This window comes from Leptonychotes weddellii, chromosome 14 (assembly GCF_054177405.1).
Source record: "Leptonychotes weddellii isolate Sample4059 chromosome 14, ASM5417740v2, whole genome shotgun sequence".
Taxonomy (NCBI): Eukaryota; Metazoa; Chordata; class Mammalia; order Carnivora; family Phocidae; genus Leptonychotes; species Leptonychotes weddellii.
The window spans coordinates 48,417,817-48,436,737 of record NC_138382.1 but is presented as its reverse complement, the minus strand read 5'-3'; the positions used below and the strand labels follow the sequence as shown (position 1 = coordinate 48,436,737).

Below are 18,921 nucleotides of genomic sequence, written 5' to 3'. Positions count from 1 at the left end.
GGGGCTCGATCCCAGGACCCTGGCATCATGACCTGAGCCGAAGGCAGACGCTTAACGACGAAGCCACCCAGGCGCCCCTAGAACCATTTCAATTACAATACCAAACAAACATAGATCTAGGTCCCTCTTTAAAGTGAACAAATAGGGCGCCTGGGTGGCTCAGTTGGTTGGGCGACTGCCTTCGGCTCAGGTCATGATCCTGGAGTCCCGGGATTGAGTCCCGCATCGGGCTCCCTGCTCAGCAGGGAGTCTGCTTCTCCCTCTGACCCTCCCCCCTCTCATGCTCTCTCTCTCTATCTCATTCTCTCTCAAATAAATAAATTTTTTTTAAAAATCTTTAAAAAAAATATTTTAAAGTGAACAAATAGAGAAAAATTGCTAGACATATGAAAAAAGATATCAAGTATTGTACCTTATTACCAGGGTTACCAGAATCTAAATAATGGAAAAATAGTAAAATCCCAAAATTTATTCTATTTAAATAATATTCAAAAGTCAATCCATACATGAATTTGGGGAAATTATGCAAAGCAGGAAATTTACTTTCAGATTAAAAATCAAATCAGGAAAGACCACTTTGAGAACCTATCTCATAAGTCTGGAGGAAAAAAAGAATAGAGAGAGAGGGGAAATGCCCAGGAACTCAAATACGCTTATATAATAGACATTTTAGAAGTAGAGAGCAGAGCCCATGGAGAAATAATCATTAAAGAAATAAAGATAATTTCCTGAGCTGAAGAATTGAGTGTTTAGATGAAAAGTCACACTGAGTACTAGGCAAACTATTTAGAGAGGCCAGAGCAGACCATCTAGGTATACCCAGGTGAAATTTTAACATTAAAAATATTATGTAAAAAAATATAGAAAGGAACTCAAACGGTACAGCTATATAGAAACAGTCTGGCAGTTTCTTACAAAACTAAACACATTCTACTATATTATCCAGGAATCGCACTTCTTGGTATTAACACAAGTAGTTTAAAACTTATGTTCACACAAAACCTGCACATAGATGTTTACAGCAGTTTTATTCTTAATTGCCAAAACTTAGAAGCAACCAAGATGCCCTACCATAGGTGAATGAATAAATAAACCAAAGTACATTAAGACAATGGACTATTACTCAGCACTAAGAAGAAATGAGCTATCAAGGCATTAAAAAACATGGAGGAATCTTAAATGCATCTTAGTAAGAGACAGAACACAATCTGAAAAAGCTACATACTGTATGATTCCAACCATATGACATTCTGGAAAAGGCAAAACTCTGGAGACAAAAGAATCAGTGGTTGCCAGGGGCCAGAGATGAAAGAAGAATGAACAGGTGGGGCACAGAGGATTTTTAGGGCAGTGAAACTATTTCCCAGGACACTATCATGTTGGATACATGTCATTATACATTTGTCAAAGCCCTTACAGTGTACAACACAAGAGTTAACCCTAATGTAAACTATGTACTTTGGTTGACTCTGATGTATCATGGATTATAACAAAGGTACCATCGTGGTGCCAGATGATAGCGGGGACAGGATGTACACGGGAAATCCCCAGGATGTACATGGGAAATCCCTGTACATTCCACTCAATTTTGCTGTGAAACTAAAACTGATCTAAAAAAATAGTCTATTCTAAAAAAGTAAAAGGATTAAGAAATGATCCTACAAACAACTGGAGCTGTTCAAACTATCTCAAAGAATAGAGAAAGGTAGGAACTTTCCTTTTTTTTTTAATTTACAAAATTTATTTTCTAAAACTAGCATAACCCTGATACCAACCCTGACAACTATCGCATAAAAACACAACAGATATCAAAATTCTAAAAAATAAATAACATATTTATATCCCTAGCAGAACATTGAAAGACTAATGCTCCATAAACAAATATAGCTTATTCTAGGAATGTGAGGGTGGTTTGATACTTTTAGAAATCTATTGTTGTGATTAGTTATATACATAAGTAAAAAGAATAAGACCATAGAACTAATGATGTAATGTATGGGGATTAACATAAGAATAAAAAATAAATAAATAAATAAATAAAGATGAAGACAAAAAAAAAAAAAGAAAAAAGGCAAAGAAAAAAAGGGGAGGGCAAAGGATTGCATAGTAAGAAGGCCAGCAAATAATTATATTTAAAAAGGTTAAAACGTTTTAAAGCAAAAAAAAAAAGAATAAGACCATATAATCACCTCAATGGGGGGCAGAAAGGCATTTGATAAAATTCATTATTCATTCCTGATAAATATACAAATGAACAAAAAAAAAATAAGTGCAGTATTAGAAGGATACTCTCTTCACGTGATTAAAAAGAAAAATATTTCAAACCAGTAGCCAACATCATGACTGATGGTAAGAAAACATGTTCCCATGAAAACCAGGGATAAGTGAGAATGCTCACTCTTACCACTTTCACTTAGCACAGTTTAAAAAGAGCATAAAATAAAAGGTAAAAATAATGTATTATGTAATTACATATCTAGAAAGCTTAAGAGATTATGCTGAAAACTATTCACACTAATAAGAGTTTAATAAAGAAGATTATTTTTAAAAAATACAAAAAGTAGTGACTTTCCTACATAATGGTAATAATTAATTTAAAAACACAACAGAGCAAAAATATCATTGAAATTGGCAGCCAAAAATATAAAATCTCTAGGAATAAATTAAGCAAGAATACTAATGGTGGGGGCTAGCGGGGGTGGGGGAGACAACATTTTGCTCAGGAAGGAAATATGTGAGCTTCTTCCTTGGGGGCCCAGAGCATCTGTCTGGGGGAAGATTTGAATTATTACAGAAAGAATACAAAGAGAAGGAATGAATATGCAATCTTTGACATTCAGAGCAGGCCTCTTCCTTATAAGTCAAGCCACTGTCCTGAGAGTGTTTTTTGAAGTTGCCTTTCAGCACACTGAATCAAGAACCAAGCCCCCAGAGCTCCCCCATAATGCCCATCGTGCAGAAAGCTCCCCACTTTCCCCTGTGACCGCCGAATAGCAGAGGTTTGAAGCTCTAAGGTAGAGGGGGGCCATGATAACCAGGGCCAGGGGAAGCCTAGTCTCTTCTGGCCCCAAGTGATGATGGAAAAGAGAAGAGAGACAGAAGAAAGAGACGTGAAGTATAAACTCCATTAGGCAGCCCCTAGGGAATTCCAAAAATAAGTGGCGAGACCGGGAAGATGGGGGTACACACTGACATTATGTGGATAAAAAATACAGTCTACAAAATCTGGGAACTCATAAAAATGTGACCTCATTTGGGCATACAGGGCAGTTAGGGCTGGGAATGTTCTAGTTGTAACCTTATAAATGTATGCACAGATGGGAGCTGGAGAGCTATACCATGTGATATTAACAGTGCTTCTCACTGAGTGGTGGGGTTACCAGTGATTGAATTTTATTTTGGCAATCTATATTTTTAACGTTTGACAACAAACACCTTATTTGTATATTAATGAATGCAACAAAAGTTGTAGCAGCTTTAGAAAAGATATTCAGGGGGCACCTGGGTGGTACAATCAGTTAAGCGACCAACTCTTGGTTTCCGCTCAAGTCGTGATCTCAGGGTCTTGACCCGTATCAGGTTCTGTGTTCAGCGTGGAGTTGTCTTGAGTTTCTCTCTCCCTCTCCCTTTGCCCCTTCCCCCGCCCCGTGCTCTCTAGCGCTCGCTCGTGCTCCCTCTCTCCCTTAATTAAATAAATAAATATTCAGAAACCATGCCCACCCAAATAGAATAGCCCTGAATCCCAGCCAAGCCATCCACCTCATTCACCAAAGGTAAGAACAGCCAGACTCCAGAATCATAAACTCAACTGGTATCAGCTTAAAGAAGCCAAAAAATGTAAGAAGTATACCAGATTGGCTGTGCTCAGGAATGTGAGGGAGCTGATTAATCCAAGAGGACTGCTCTTCCCCAACCCTCCTGGATGGTGTGTCCTGGGCATTTAGCCACACATACTCAGGTAAACATAGTAAATTTTCTTGAGCCTCACTTTCCCCTAATGCACAATGAGGGAAAGACTGATGACAGATTGAATCTGTACAGTCTAAGTTGCCTTCCTTTCTGACTTTTCAAGTTTCTATAACTTTCTGAAACTACCATTAAAAGATAACTGGGATACTTAGAACTCTATTCATTTATTTAACTAATATCTATTTAACCAGGCCCTGCATTTGGTGCTAAGGCTAGGGAGAAGACACAGTCTTTGCCCTCCAGGAGCTTTTTACCTTGGATAGGAGACAGAAATAGAAATGATTACAATGTACCAGGTAAATTCTGGGACCTAAGTGTTCACAAGGCCCCAGCAAAGTGCAAAAGAGAGGGTTACTCATAAGCAATAAACTTCTCTCCCTTTTCTCCCCAACCTACTATTTTAATAATTGCTAGAATAATTACACTTTACAAATTGATCTCACTTAAACCTCCCACAACTCAATTATCCTCGTGTTACATATAGGCACACAGCTAGAGAGTGCCAGGGCCAGAATGGAGCCCAGGCCTGCCTGGCCACAAAGCCTACCTCTACCCTAGTGCTAGACTGAGAGAGGGAACTGAATGAGGCAAGAGCCACCCCCACCCCTTGGAAAGAGAAGCTGTGTCTCTGGGAATCCACAGAGAGGAAAAAGAGACTATGGGAGGATAATGGAGAGAAAAAGAGAAGAGTCTTTCAAGACCTCTGCCCTGAAAATTTGAAAAACTCTGATTAGACTTGTGTAGAATAATGTTCAAAGAGATAACAGTTTCCTGAGTGTCTTTCCAACCTATCCTCCACCAGAGAGAAAAGTCTTCTTATTTTTTTTTATTTAAAGATTTTTATTTATTTATTTGGCAGAAAGAGACACAGCAAGAGAGGAAACACAAGCAGGGGGAGAGGGAGAGGGAGAAGTAGGCTTCCCGCGGAGGGCCCCCGGGGATCATGACCTGAGCCAAAGGCAGATGCTTAACGACTGAGCCACCCAGGCGCCCCAAGAAAAGTCTTCTTAAAGTAGAAAATAATCAAAAAATAAGACGGTATAGATGAATTCATATGTGATAATGCAAATAGCAAATGGTTAACAATTGTCGAAATTAGATTTTAAGTTTGTGGCTATTCACACTACAATTTTTCCAGCCTTTCTATATGTTTGAAAATTTTCACATACACACCCACCACCACCACCACCCACACACACGCACAATGTTGTAGGCAGGGGGAAATAAGCAATAGTTGGGCAGGGAAGTAAGAGAATAGAGTTTTCTAGTGCTGTCCCGTATGGTAGCGTTAGCCACATGGCGACTGAGCACATGAAATGTGGCTAATCTGAGTTGAGGGGTTCTGTATATGTAATAGAGACTCCAGATTTCAAAAACTTGTACACAAAAGAATGGAATATATCTCATTAATAATTTTTATCCTACTCACAGGTTGAAATGATAATTTTTTGGTTTTTGGATTAAATAAAATATATTATTTAAATTAATTTCACCTGCTTCTTTTTACTTTTTTAAAGTGGCTACACATGTAACTTACATGCACACACCCTGTATAGCATTTCTACTGAACAGTGTCACCTACAGCATCCAGTCACCACAGATCCTATTCCTTTGCTCATTCACACCTGCTCTGGACCAAGTCCTGTGCCAGGGCAGGCAGGGATGAATCACAGTCACAGCCTCAGACAGCTGAAGGTCTAGGTCCGGGAGACAAGCCAAGACAGAACTGAAAACATGATAGGATTTCAGCATCTAGGTAATCTCAGTGACTTTCTTGCTTGTGAGTGTCCATGTGGTACCTTTCTGATTAGACTGAGAGCAGAACTTTTCTAGAGCACATTTAGACATATGTGGGGGTGTTTGAAGAGGTCAGAACTGGGGGCCAGCATTTCACATGCAAGAGCCAGGGAAGGTAAGCATCCCACATTAAAGACAGTCCTACATGAGTAAGAATTATCTTGTCCAAAACTGCAATAGTGTACCTGTTGAGAAACCTAGTACAGGAAGAATGTCACACCTGTTTCTACCTGCTGGATAAGGACTCTGAGGCCTGTTCCCTAACCCACACAGAGGTAGCACCAATATTTCTATGCAGGCAAGAACAAGGAGCTTCCTGGGGTACTAAATCACATAACCCAATTCTATATCTCCTTAAAGGTAGGAAAACTACCCTGGGACAGTTAAGGACACCCAAGGGTTTGGCTCCCAGCAGGAAACCTGTCTGATTATGAAGACTGCCAAAGGCAGCGTTCAATTAGGCCAGCCTAATTAACCATCTGGGAGCCTATACCCAGAGCTCAGGGACCACTCTCCAGCATCAGGCTCCAAAATGCCACAGGAACAGCCCACTTCTGGAGGTGGTGACCAGTGAAAACGAGCCAACCCTTTGCTCTGATCTCAGGGGCTGGAGCTATGGGAGATGAGGAGTGTGGATGGGTGTCCTACATAACTTCAGCTAAAGGACAAGTCCTCAAACTCCACAGATCCCCAGAAGGCCTTAGGTGAGCACCAGGTAAGGTGTAAGGACTCTGATAGGTGAGTATCACTGCTAGCCTGTGAAAGGATCAGTAATCCCTTCCTAGAACAAGGTGCAGGCAAGACATGATAAGTGCCTGCATCACAACAGTATCTGGGAGAAAAGCAGGTGGAACAGACTTAAAATATATTGCTGAGATGGCATTAAGAGGACTTTCTGACACATTTGATAAGGAGAATTAAGGGATCTGGAATGAACAACTAAATGATAGAATAGGCAGGAATAACTTCTCGAGAAACTTGTCAGTGAAGGGGAGAAGAGAGATGAGGCAGCAGCTGCAAGAGGAAATTACATCAAAGAAGGTTTTATTTTAAAGATGTAAGAAGATGGAGCCCTATATTCCATGGGAATCCCCAAGGGAGGGGAGTGACTCATGGAATGATATTCCTGTGGAGGAGAGAGGGATTAGGGTCAGGAATAGGGGTGGAGTGGGATATTTTGAGACTGACTCCCTGCTTCAGTTCCTGGTATCATGAGTCTCCAACCAACTAGGTACTTGAAGTGACCTCCTTGGGCCTCATTCCTTTTCCTTCCTGCTCAGTTTTTTAAAAAATTAAGCTATATGCTATTTACTACAAAAGTTTTTAAAAAGGTGATAGAGAAATTGAAAGCAGAAAGATAGAAAAGATATGTTAAGCAAATACTAGCAAAAGAAAGCTGGTATAATGATAAACAAAGTAAATTTTAGGGCAGAAAAATTTTCTAGAGATAAAGAGGATCCATATATAAACATAAAATATCATTTTTCACCAGCAGGATATACCAATGATAGTGCTATATGCTCCTAATAACACAGTATGAAAGTATATAAAGCAAAAATTTCTAGAACTAGGGCGCCTGGGTGGCTCAGTTGGTTAAACAACTGCCTTCGGCTCAGGTCATGATCCCGGAGTCCTGGGATTGAGTCCCACATCGGGCTCCCAGCTCAGCGGGGAGCCTGCTTCTCCCTCTGACCCTCTCCCCTCTCATGCTGTTTCTCTGTCTCTCTCTCTTTCTCTCAAAAAAAAAAAATTTCTAGAACTATAAGGAAAAACTGACAAATTCACAATAAAGAAAAAGATTCTAACACATATCTTTACATTATTGAGAGGTCAAACAGACAAAACAATCAGTAAGAATTTAGATTTGAACAAAGTTAACTGTGAAGCTTGATAAAATGGACACATATAGAATCAATGCCCTCAGCGGAGAAGACACATTCTTTTCAAGCACACAGGTACTATTGATGAAAAATTGCCAGAAAATAGGTCATAAAGCAAGTCTCAACAAATTTAAAAGATGGATATCATACAGACCACAGTCTCTGACTACAATGAAGTTAAATTAGAAATCAAGCTGAGATAATCTTAAAGGTTTATCCAACAACCTCCATTTGTTTGGGAATTAAGAAATATACTTCCATAATAACTAAAAGGAATAATAGTGGAAATTACAAATTATTTAGAACAAGACAGATTTAGAAATAGTACATATTAAAATATGTGGAGTGAGGGGTGCCTGGGTGACTCAGTCAGTTAAGCGGCTGCCTTCGGCTCAGGTCATGATCCTGGGGTCCTGGGATGGAGCCCCACGTCTGGCTCCCTGCTCAGCAGAGAGCCTGCTTCTCCCTCTCCCTCTGCCTGCCACTCTGCCTACTTGTGCTCTCTATCTCTCTGTCAAATAAACAAAATCTTAAAAAAAATAAAAATAAAAAAACAATAGGTGGAGTGAAATTAAAAAAGCATTTTTATTAGAAAAAATAAAGTCTGAAATTTAATGAGCTTAAAAATTGAGAAAAAGAAAGCCAAGGTTAGCAGAAAAAGAGAAAATAATAAAGATTAGACCAGATATAAATCAAATAAGGAATAGAGAAACAATTGAAAAAAATCAACAAAATCAAGAGGTTTAAAAAAAAATACAATTGGCAAATCCTGAGCTAGACTAATAGAAAAAAGAGCAAAGACTCAAATAAATAGAATCAGAAAGATGAGACACTACAACAAATGATTTTTTCTTTAATTAAGAAATTAAAAAGAACATAAGAATTACTATAAACAATTACATACCAACAAATTGCATAATTTAGAAATGGATAGATTCTTAGAAGAATGGATAAATTAGAAAGAAGAAATTTCTTCTAAATTCTTAGGAGAAATGGATAAATTCTTAGAAACCCACAACCTACCCAAACTGAATCAAGAAGAAATAAAAAGCCTGAACAGACCAATAACAAATAAAGAGATTGAATCAGTAACCAAAAACCTCCCATCAAAGACAGACTAGGACCAGATGGCTTCACAGGTGAATTCTACCAAACACCCAAAGAATTAAAACCAATCCTTCTTGGGGCGCCTGGGTGGCTCAGTCGTTAAGCGTCTGCCTTCGGCTCAGGTCATGATCCCAGGGTCCTGGGATCGAGCCCCGCATTGGGCTCCCTGCTCCGCGGGAGGCCTGCTTCTCCCTCTCCCACTCCCCCTGCCTGTGTTCCCTCTCTCGCTGTGTCTCTCTCTATCAAATAAATAAATAAAATCTTAAAAAAAAAAAAAATTTAAAAAAAAAACCAAAAAACCAATCCTTCTTAAACTCTCCCAAAAAATAGAACAAGAGGGAACACTTGCAAATTCATTTTATGAAGCTAGCATCACCCTGATACCAAATCCAAATAAAGCCGCCATGAGAAAAAACAAAAACTACAAGCCAATAACCCTGATGAACATAGATGCAAAAATCCTCAATAAAAATTCTAAAAAACTGAATTCAACATCACATTAAAAGGATTATATACTGCGACAAGGCAGATTTATTCCTGAAATGCAAGGATAGTTCAACATAAAAAAAATCAATGTAATACACTACATCAACAAAATAAAAGACAAACATCATCTCAGTTGATACAGGAGAAGCATTTGACAAAATTCAACACCCTTTCATTGTAAAAACTCTCAACAAAATAAAAACAGAAGGAAACTACTTCAACATAATAAAACTCATATATGAAAAAGCCACAGCAAACATCATACTCAGTTGTGAAAGACTGAAAGCCTTTCCTCTAAGATCAGAAACAAGGCAAGGATGACCCCCTTTCAGCATAGTACTGAAAGTTCTAGCCAGAGCAATTAGGAAATAAAAGAAATAAAGGCATCTTTTTTTTTTAAGATTTTATTTATTTATTTGACATAGAGAGATACAGCAAGAGAGGGAACACAAGCAGGGAGAGCGGGAGAGAGAGAAGCATGTTTCCCATAGAGCAGGGAGCCTGATGCGGGGCTCGATCCCAGTACCCTGGGATCATGACCTGAGCTGAAGGCAGACGCTTAACTACTGAGCCACCCAGGTGCCCCAGAAATAAAGGCATCTTAATTGGAAAGCAAGAAGTGAAATTATCTCTATTGGCAGATATAATCTTATATTTAGAAAATCCTAAAGACTCCACAAAAAAGCCATTAGCACTATAAATGAACTCATCAACATAGCAGGATACTACACACAAAAGTCAACACACAAAAATCAGTTGCATTTCTTTTTTTTTTTTTAAAGATTTTATTGATTTATTTATTAGAGAGCGAGCGAGAGAGAAACAACATGAGAGAGGAGAGGGTCAGAGGGAGAGAAGCAGGCTCCCCGCTGAGCCGGGAGCCTGATGTGGGACTCGATCCCAGGACCCTGGGATCATGACCTGAGCCGAAGGCAGTCGCTTAACCAACTGAGCCACCCAGGCGCCCCTCAGTTGCATTTCTATACATGAACAATCTGAAAGGAAATCACAAAAACAAGTCCATTTACAACAGCATCATAAAGAATAAAATACTTAGGAATTAACTTAACCAAGGAAGTGAAAGACTTGTACAATAAAATCTACAAAAATTGCTGAAAGAAATTCAAACAGACATAAATAAATAGAAACACTTCCCATGTTCCTGGATTGGAAAACTTAACATAATTTAAATATCAAAACTACCCAGGGACGTCTGGGTGGCTCAGTCACTTAAGCATCTGCCTTCGGCTCAGGTCATGATCCCAGGGTCCTGGGATCGAGTCCCACATCGGGCTCCTTGCCCCATGGGGAGCCTGCTTCTCCCTCTGCCTGTTCTGCCTGTTCTGCCTATCACTCCCCCTGCTTGTGTTCTCTCTCTCTGACAAGTAAATAATAAAATCTTTAAAAGAAAAAAAAAAAAAAACTGCCCAAAGTGCCCTACAGACTCAATGCAATCCTTAAGAAAATCCCAATGACATGTTTCACAGAAATAGAAGAATTCATCCTAAAATTCAATGGAATCTCAAAGAATGGCAAGTAACCAAAACAATCCTGAAAAAGAAAAGAACAAAACTGGAAGATACACACTTCCTGATTCCAAAACTCACTACAAAGTTACAGCAATCCAGGGTGCCTGGGTGGCTCAATCGGTTAAGTGGCTGCCTTTGGCTCAGGTCATGATCCCAAGGTCCCAGGATCGAGCTCTGCATTGGGCTCCCTGCTCAGCGAGAGCCTGCTTCTCCCTCTCCCTCTGCCTGCCACTCTGCCTACTTGGGCGCTCTCTCTGTCTCTCTGTCAAATAAATAAATAATATCTTTTTTTTTTTTTGAAGATTTTATTTATTTGACAGAGAGAGACACAGCGAGAGAGGGAACACAAGCAGGGGGAGTGGGAGAGGGAGAAGCAGGCTCCCCGCAGAGCAGGGAGCCCGATGCGGGACTCAATCCCAGGACCCTGGGATCATGACCTGAGCCGAAGGCAGTCGCTTAACCGACTGAGCCACCCAGGCGCCCATAAATAAATAATATCTTTAAAAAAAAAAAAGTTACAGCAATCAAAACAGTATGGCACTGGCAAAAAAAGAGATCTATAGACCAATAGAATAAAATAGAGTGCAGAAATAAACCCCCACACATATGATCAAATGACTATTGACAAGGGTGCCAAGACCATTCAATGGGGAAAGGATAGTCTTTTCAACAAATGGTACTAGAAAAACTGGGTATCTACAAGAAAAGAATGAAGTTAAACCCTTACCTAAAACCATATTCAAAAATTAACTCAAAATGGATCAAAGACCTAAATGTAAGACCTGAAACAATAAAACTCTTAAAAGAAAACATAGGACAGAAGTTTCATGACATTGTATGTGGCAATGATTTCTTAGAGAGGACACCAAGGACATAGATAACAAAAAAAACATTAGACAAACTGGACCCCATGAGAATTTTAAAACTTTGTGTACCGAAAAAACACTATCTACAGAGTATAAAGGCAGCTTACAAAATGGGAGGAAATATTTGCAAATCATATATCTGATAAGGAATTAATATCTAGAATCTCTAGAGATCTTCTAAAACTCAACAACAACAAAAAAACGAACAATTTAATTTAAAAATGGACATAGGCATCAGAAAGGATGAATACCTACCATTTGCATCAACATGGATGGAACTGGAGGGGATTATGGTAAGTGAAATAAGTCAAGCAGAGAAAGACAATTATCATATGGTTTCACTCATATGTGGAACATAAGAGATAGCGTGGAGGACCATAGGGGATGGAAGGGAAAACTGAATGGGAAGAAATCAGAGAGAGAGACAAACCATGAGAGACTCTGGACTCCGGGAAACAAACTGAGGGTTACAGAAGGAAGGGGGGTGGGGGGTTGGGGGAGCTGGGTGATGGGTATTAAGGAGGGCACATGTTGTGATGAGCACTGGGTGTTATACACAACTAATGCATCGTTGAACACTACATCAAAAAGTAATGATGTACTATATGTTGGCTAACTGAACATAATAAAAAAAAGCTATTGCTCAGAAAATAATAATAATAAATAAATAAAATAAGAAAATAAAAATGGGCAGAGGACTTGTACCAACATTTCTACAAGATGATATATGAATGGCCAATAAGCACATGAAAAGATGCTCAATATCACGAATCATTAGGGAAATGTAAACCAAAACCACAATGAGATACCACCTCACGCCCATTATGATGGCTACTATTAAGGAAAAAATGGAAATTAACAAGTGTTAGCAAGCATGTGGAGAAATTGGAACTCTTGCATACTGTTGATGGGAGTGTAAGATAATAGTGCTGCCATTGTAGAAAATAGTTGAGGCTCCTCAAAATTTTGGAGGTTCCTCAAAAATTTAAAAAAGAAATGCGATACCAGCCAGCAACTCCACTTTGGGTATATACCCCCCCAAAAAATTGAAAGTAGGGTTAACGTTAGCATAACAGCATTGTTCATAGCAGCTAAAACGTGGGAGCAACCCAAGTTTCCATCAGCTGGTGAATGTATAAGCAGAAAGTGGTATGTCCTTACAATGGAATACAATGGCGACAACATGGATGAACCTTGAAGGCATTATGCTAATTGAAATAAGCCAGTCACAAAAAAGATAAATACCGTATAACGCCACATGGTATTATAGGCTTGTCTTCTTATTTACAATTCCCTATTGCCTTGTCTATGAACTCAGTTTCCATTTACCACCTCCAGGAATGATGATTGAAGGGCTGAAGAAGTTACTGAGAGGATGTCAGTTGGGCTTGGTGGCTCCCCATTCCTCCCAGGACTTCTCTGTGTGTCTCTGGTTCAAGTATTGACAATTACTGACTCAGTTTGAGGGCACGTATCTCCCGTGCCCACTATCTGGACCTGCCTGCTTGCTCATACAGTCCCTTACCAGTCATCCTGATGGTTCCCTCAGGCCCTTCCTCCTGCTCCTTGTAACCACTGCCTGTGAGCCGAGAACCCCCAAAACCACTGTCCTTATTGCAGTAATCCCTTCCTTACTTTGTTTGGCTGTGGTTTCTTCTAATAATCCAATCTCATTGGCTTCTCATTTCTCAGCAATTCTCAACATTTCTGGTCTGCTGGTAGGTAGCACTCTCCCTGATTTTTCAGGGCTGTTAAGAATTTATTTTTATTTAAACATGTACAAGTTCTATCTTCTACAACTTTTTGGTAAGACCTCCACACACGTATTGAGTCTCCAAACTTGGCTGGTGCCAAGGACTCAGGATCTTACTTTCTGGACCAAAGATGAAACACAATTTTCTGATTTATAAATTTATTGATATGAAAGGCCATCCAGATTCATAAAAGTGAAAGTATATTTGAGGTTTTGGCCTCATTGGAAATGACATAAAGATAATTACAAAGCTTAGAGAAAGGACATATTAGTGAATCAACTGCTGGATTCTGAGAGAATAGATTCTTTGAATACAGATTTAATCTCTTCCCTCAGGGTCTCCTAGCAGTTAGAAGCTAGTAGAGAATACACAGCCACATAACTAGGGCACACAGATTTTATGTCCCCCAGAGTCCTCGATCTGTCATCCTGCTGCCAGAGTGATCTCCCTAGGCCTGAGCCCTGGAATTCAGGGCCTCATGGCTGTTCCAACCACCTCCTCCCACCTCCCCAAAGGTCATCAAGAATGGACTGATGTCCACCAGTTGGAGCCCAGGAGCTAGACATCAGCTCACCCCCCAAATCAATCTTGCACCTATGACAAGAATAAAACACTAAGAGGGTTTATCCAGAAATACAAGGAGAATTTGACATTGAGGAAAATATATATATTGATGGAAATCACTTCATGAACCTATTAGAAGAACAGTTATATGACCAGGACATAGTAAAAGACCTGGATTGATGGAGAGACAATGTTCCTGGATAAGAAAACTTGATTTTACAATGATGTCAATTCTGCCCCCCAGATTCGTCAATGAATTAAAGGCAAAATCCCAGAAGAGATGTCATGAAATTTGACGGCTGACTGAAAAACTTTTCTGGAAAAGGAAATGTGCTAGAATAACGAAGACACTATTGAAGAAGGCTAGTAAGAGGGAATCTGATCTAGCAGATATCAATATCAATATACACTAGTAATCTACAGTAATTATAAGAGTATGGTATGAGGACTGTGAGAAACAATAAAATTTATTTTAAACCTAATGTCATGTCTAGAAAGAAATCCATATATATATTAAAAATGAGTATTGATAAACAGGGCTGCAACAAATATAATGCTAGAAAATGCAAGTGATCTAGTCACAGAAAACACATCTGAGGTGGCCTGGTTGGGGTTGGGAGGACTGGATTACACCGGGGCATGAGGAAACTTTGGGGATGACAGATAAATTCTCAGTCTTGATTGTGTTGATGGTTTCACGACTGTACACTTATGTTAAAATCCATCAAATTATATGATTTAAATATATGCAACTGTTCATCACTTATTGTCAATGAGACTGCAACAAGAAAGCATGCTTAAAAGCCATACTTACATATGATTACAAAATCAATCTTTCTGTGTAGATATGCATAGCTATCTAGATATAGATATGACCATATTTGATAACGAGGCCCTCAAGCCCCACCCAAGCATGGACTTTGAGAACTGGAAGGAACCTCAAGGAGCCACGATCAGGATGCTTGTGCTGAGCGTGGAGAGGAGGAGCCAGGTGCAGTGAGAGGCACCCAGTCACTACCTGACCTGGGCAGACCTGCTTGGCATTGACCGAGGGTGATGCATTCAAGAGCGGACACATCAGCGTCACAGAGCAAACCCAGGACCCTGAGCCAGCTGCTCCGCCTCCCTAGAGCAGTTTTCCTGTCCATCCAATGAGGGTGTGCCAGGATGGTAGATACGGACTCCCATGCTCTGATATTCTGTAATTCTCTCTGTCTCTCTTCACCCAGTTCCCTCCCCGTTATACTCTTTCCAAATTTTGCATTTTCTTGAGATCCCTATGAAAGTTGGCAGGACCTCTAACTCCTGGAAAGCACCTCTGCCTCCCATTTGTGTTCTCAGCCGTTCATCAATTTTTTTTTAATTTATTCACCAAAAAGTGTTTATGCATTTATTCAATTATTCATCCCTCCACTCATTTACTCATTCTGTACACGTGCACAAGCCACACTGATTGGGGGCTGACCTATGAGTGTGGATCCTGACCCTGAGTCACTTTCTCCAACTTTTTCACACCAATTAAGATTTCCAACTAGACTCTGTGTAATTGGGTCTTTGGGACATCATCCCTGAAGCACCCCAAAGTTTCTAAGCAGGGCGCATTTCCCCTTCTCCCTCTAAATTGCCTTGGGGATTGCACAGTCCCTTGGCACATAGGGAGCTTTGAAAACTGCCTACTCCATTTGGCCTGCCTACTTCCTGGGAGGCTGTCAGTCACGATGGAGCTGGAAGCTGCCCAGGTCAGGGAGACCCTGGCTGCCCACAGTAAGCTACTGAGGACCCTGCGCAGCCTTGAGCATGTCAGCATTTCCTAATTCCACCAAACCTGACACCCTTTAGAGAACCTCCACTGAATTCTGAGTACTTTGCCTAATTCCACCCAGTTCTAAAAGCTCCACTTAATTCTATCAAGTTGCAAATACTTCCCTAAATTCTGCACAAATCTAGGCATGTGTTCTTAGTTTGGGAAGCTGGGTCAGTGTGAAACCCTCTGTCCTGCCCACCAGGGTTCCCTGTGCACCCGCTTCTTTCAACTGTGTTCTCCAAGCTGGAGCCAAGAAGGCTCCTGGTCTCTGAATTATCTTCTGGGAAACAGGAAACATGGGTCTGGAAGAGCCTCAAGGTAAGTAAAAAAGTGGAGATGTGGGGACAGGGGAAGGGGCCTTGGCTGGGAGTCAAGAGCCCCAAGGAATTACTGGAGCCTTGGCTTCCCCCCAACTCAGTGTGTGATGATGCTGGGCAAGCCCCTTCTCCTCTCTGGGTCTCAGTTTCCATATGTAAAAAGAGGGTGGTCTCCATGAGCTGCAAGACCCTCCGGGCTCTGCCAGGCTGTCTTCCAGATTAGGAACAGTTCATGATTGTCACCCAGTTGCTCACTCCCAATTTGTCTTAGCCCCATGAAGTCCCAGCAAGACAGGAAGAAGTTGGCTGTGGTCAGGCTGGGGACTTCAACTTGGCCTTCAGAACCTGGGTGAGGAGGGGAAGGAGGTGGCATCCCTATGGGCTGGCAGGGTAGGCAAGAGGCAAAGAGCGAGTGAGAGAGGTGAGCACCACCTTGGAAATGCCAACACAGGGCCGTGGTGCACAAAGAAGAGAGGGTTCAAGCTGGCCTGGGAGAAATAAAACAAGGCTTCCTGGGGGAGGTGGCATCTGAACTGTTTTTTTTTAAGTAGCCTATGTCCAGGAGTGAGGCGAAGGCAGAAAGGACACCGTGGGCTCTGCAGACAAAGCTTCCTAGCCCTGCTTTGGGAACCAGAGTTCCCCAGCATCCAGCCACATCCCTTCTTGGCCCCTCTTCCTATAGGCCCCCATCCCCCAGCTGAAGGAGAGACAGCAGAGCAGGGAAACCCAGCAACTCAGCACTCAGGCTAGAAAGCAGACAAGACATTGAGCTGGTACCGTGACCATGTCCCTGCTCTGATGTTTCTTTCTCCTCCTGGTTCAACCCAGACAAAGTATGCTCCCCACCCCAAGGGCTGTTCCTTCTCTCCTGGCACTTCCATGGCCCCTGCTTGGTCTCCACTCATCCTAGTCATCCTGCTTGGTCCTCTGAAGCCCTGGCCACAAGTCCGAATGTCTGCACTACTGGTGTGTGCGTGTGTGTGTGTGTGAGAGAGAGAGAGAGCTAGTGCACAAGAAAGTGAGAGTGCCTGCCACACGTGTGCACACCTTCACATGAACGACCGTACAGGGACACACGAGCCGATATGCGGCACGTATTCACACAGGCACATCTGTGTGTACGTGGGGCTCAAACAGTTGTTTGTGCATACACTTGTAGTTGGGGGCCATATGTGGGGACATGATGTAGCTGTGTGTATATTGCAACAGAGAGCCAATGGCCGCCCACGTTTGTTAGTGACTTTAGGGTATAGATTATAGTATGTGTAACTGTGCGAAGAGGAAGCTGTGCATGACCTGACTAATGGGGCTGCACACAATGCCACCTCTCTGCCACCCATGCCCCTGGCACGACGTCTACTGCTACTGACACTCGGTTAAATAGAGGTGCCCCTCCAGGAGCCCAGTCTCAGGTTTCCCAGCGGCATCTTGGAGGGAGGTTGCAGATCACGCTCCCCTGACCCCACAATGTCTCTAGACACAGTCAAGCAGAGGCAAGACCTTCTACCTGAGGTCCAAAGGCTAGGGCAGAGCTCTCCCTGCTGCAGAAAGGGCCCTTCAACCCTGTGCCTGGCCCAGCACCCAGCACGCTGTGTTTGTTCTGTGTGAGAGGGAAGTGTCCACAGGGGCCACTCAGCCTGCACCCTGCTGGATGGTGTAGGCCCAGGAACGCTCAAAGACTCCATATCAGGAAGGATTTTTGTGACCCTTAGCATGGCTTGACAGAAAGAGAAAAAAAAGGGGGAGGGGGGAGAAGAAAAGTATGTCCATGGGAGAAACAGGCTCCTTATCACTAAGGGCCTGCAGACAGAAGCAGGATGAGGCTAGCCACAGAAATTGGAAAGGATTTCTCCCTAGGAATGCTTTGAATTTAGTAGTCTGGGAGCACGTATGTCCTCATTCGTTCCCCTAATGCCTAGCACGGTGCCTGGTGTGTGGTAGAAACTCAATCTCTTCTTCATTCTGGAACGGATAAACGCAGGACGAATAAAAGGGAACTACCTCATGCAAGTGAGGCGCTCACAAGAATTGGGGCTCCCTCCAGACCCAGGTGTGGGCAGCGTGTCCCATGGGTTTACTGACATCAATGCCAGGTGCCCAAAACACTAAGGAAAAGTTGACTTATGTTTATTACCTGGTGGGAAGATTGGGGGAGAATGTGGGAGAAAGATGTTCACCCAGTATGATAAAAGGACCACCAACATTTGGCCCTTGACAGAAGCAAACATCTGCTGTGAGCATGTTGTAGGTGTCACACAGTTGGGAGGACTGGATTCTAGACTCACCTTGCCACGGACCCACGACATGATCTCAGTTTCCTATCTTCAGTGAGATCTAACAGGTTCGCCTCTCAGGGAGCTTTCCACACTGATGCCCTACAAGTTCATGGGGGCAAAGTGGCTCTGGCTCCGACCCAGAGAAAATAGGAGTTTGGGGGCCAGTCCAGCTACTCCTTCAAATTGCAGCTCCAAAGCCCACGATGAAGGCAGATTCTGAAGGTCAGTCCGCACACAGTAGCTGACGAACAGGCCCTGTGGAGGGACAGGTGGATGAGCCTGCTGAGAGGCTCAGAGTTCAGCAGCCCCTCCGAGGAGAGGCATGCCTCATGCATGGAGACCAGAGCCAAGCTGAAGACACAACCAGACGTCTGCAGGTTGAGAAATAAAGGAGAAGGGCATTCCCAACAGTGGGAAGAGTGTAAAGCAGCTCAGAGGCTTCCTGAAAGCCAGGAGAACCCTCAGGAACCATCTAGCCCAGGGATTCTCAAGTGTGCTACTGTGGCCAGCAGAAGCAGCGTCACCCACACAAACTGAATCAGAAGCTCTGGGGATGGAGCCCAGCAATCTGT

At 42.1% G+C, this 18,921-nt stretch overlaps 1 protein-coding gene across 2 annotated transcripts in view; it reads right to left on the bottom strand.

The window, feature by feature from the left end:
• Positions 1 to 10,072: 10,072 nt before the first annotated feature.
• Positions 10,073 to 18,921, bottom strand: part of TMEM8B (transmembrane protein 8B) — a 66,448-nt gene continuing 57,599 nt past the window's right edge. The window contains exons 13-14 of one of the 2 annotated variants that reach the window (XR_014140045.1): positions 18,359 to 18,604; positions 10,073 to 10,234 (exon numbers count right to left, since the gene is read on the bottom strand). Coding sequence is in view for 1 of the 2 variants with exons in the window: in XM_031039578.2 (XP_030895438.1) it covers positions 18,449 to 18,604 (156 nt within the window). In the remaining variant the exon portion in view is untranslated. Of the gene's footprint in view, positions 10,235 to 13,529; positions 18,605 to 18,921 lie in introns of those variants that run through there. The other variant, XM_031039578.2, reaches the window with a different exon arrangement.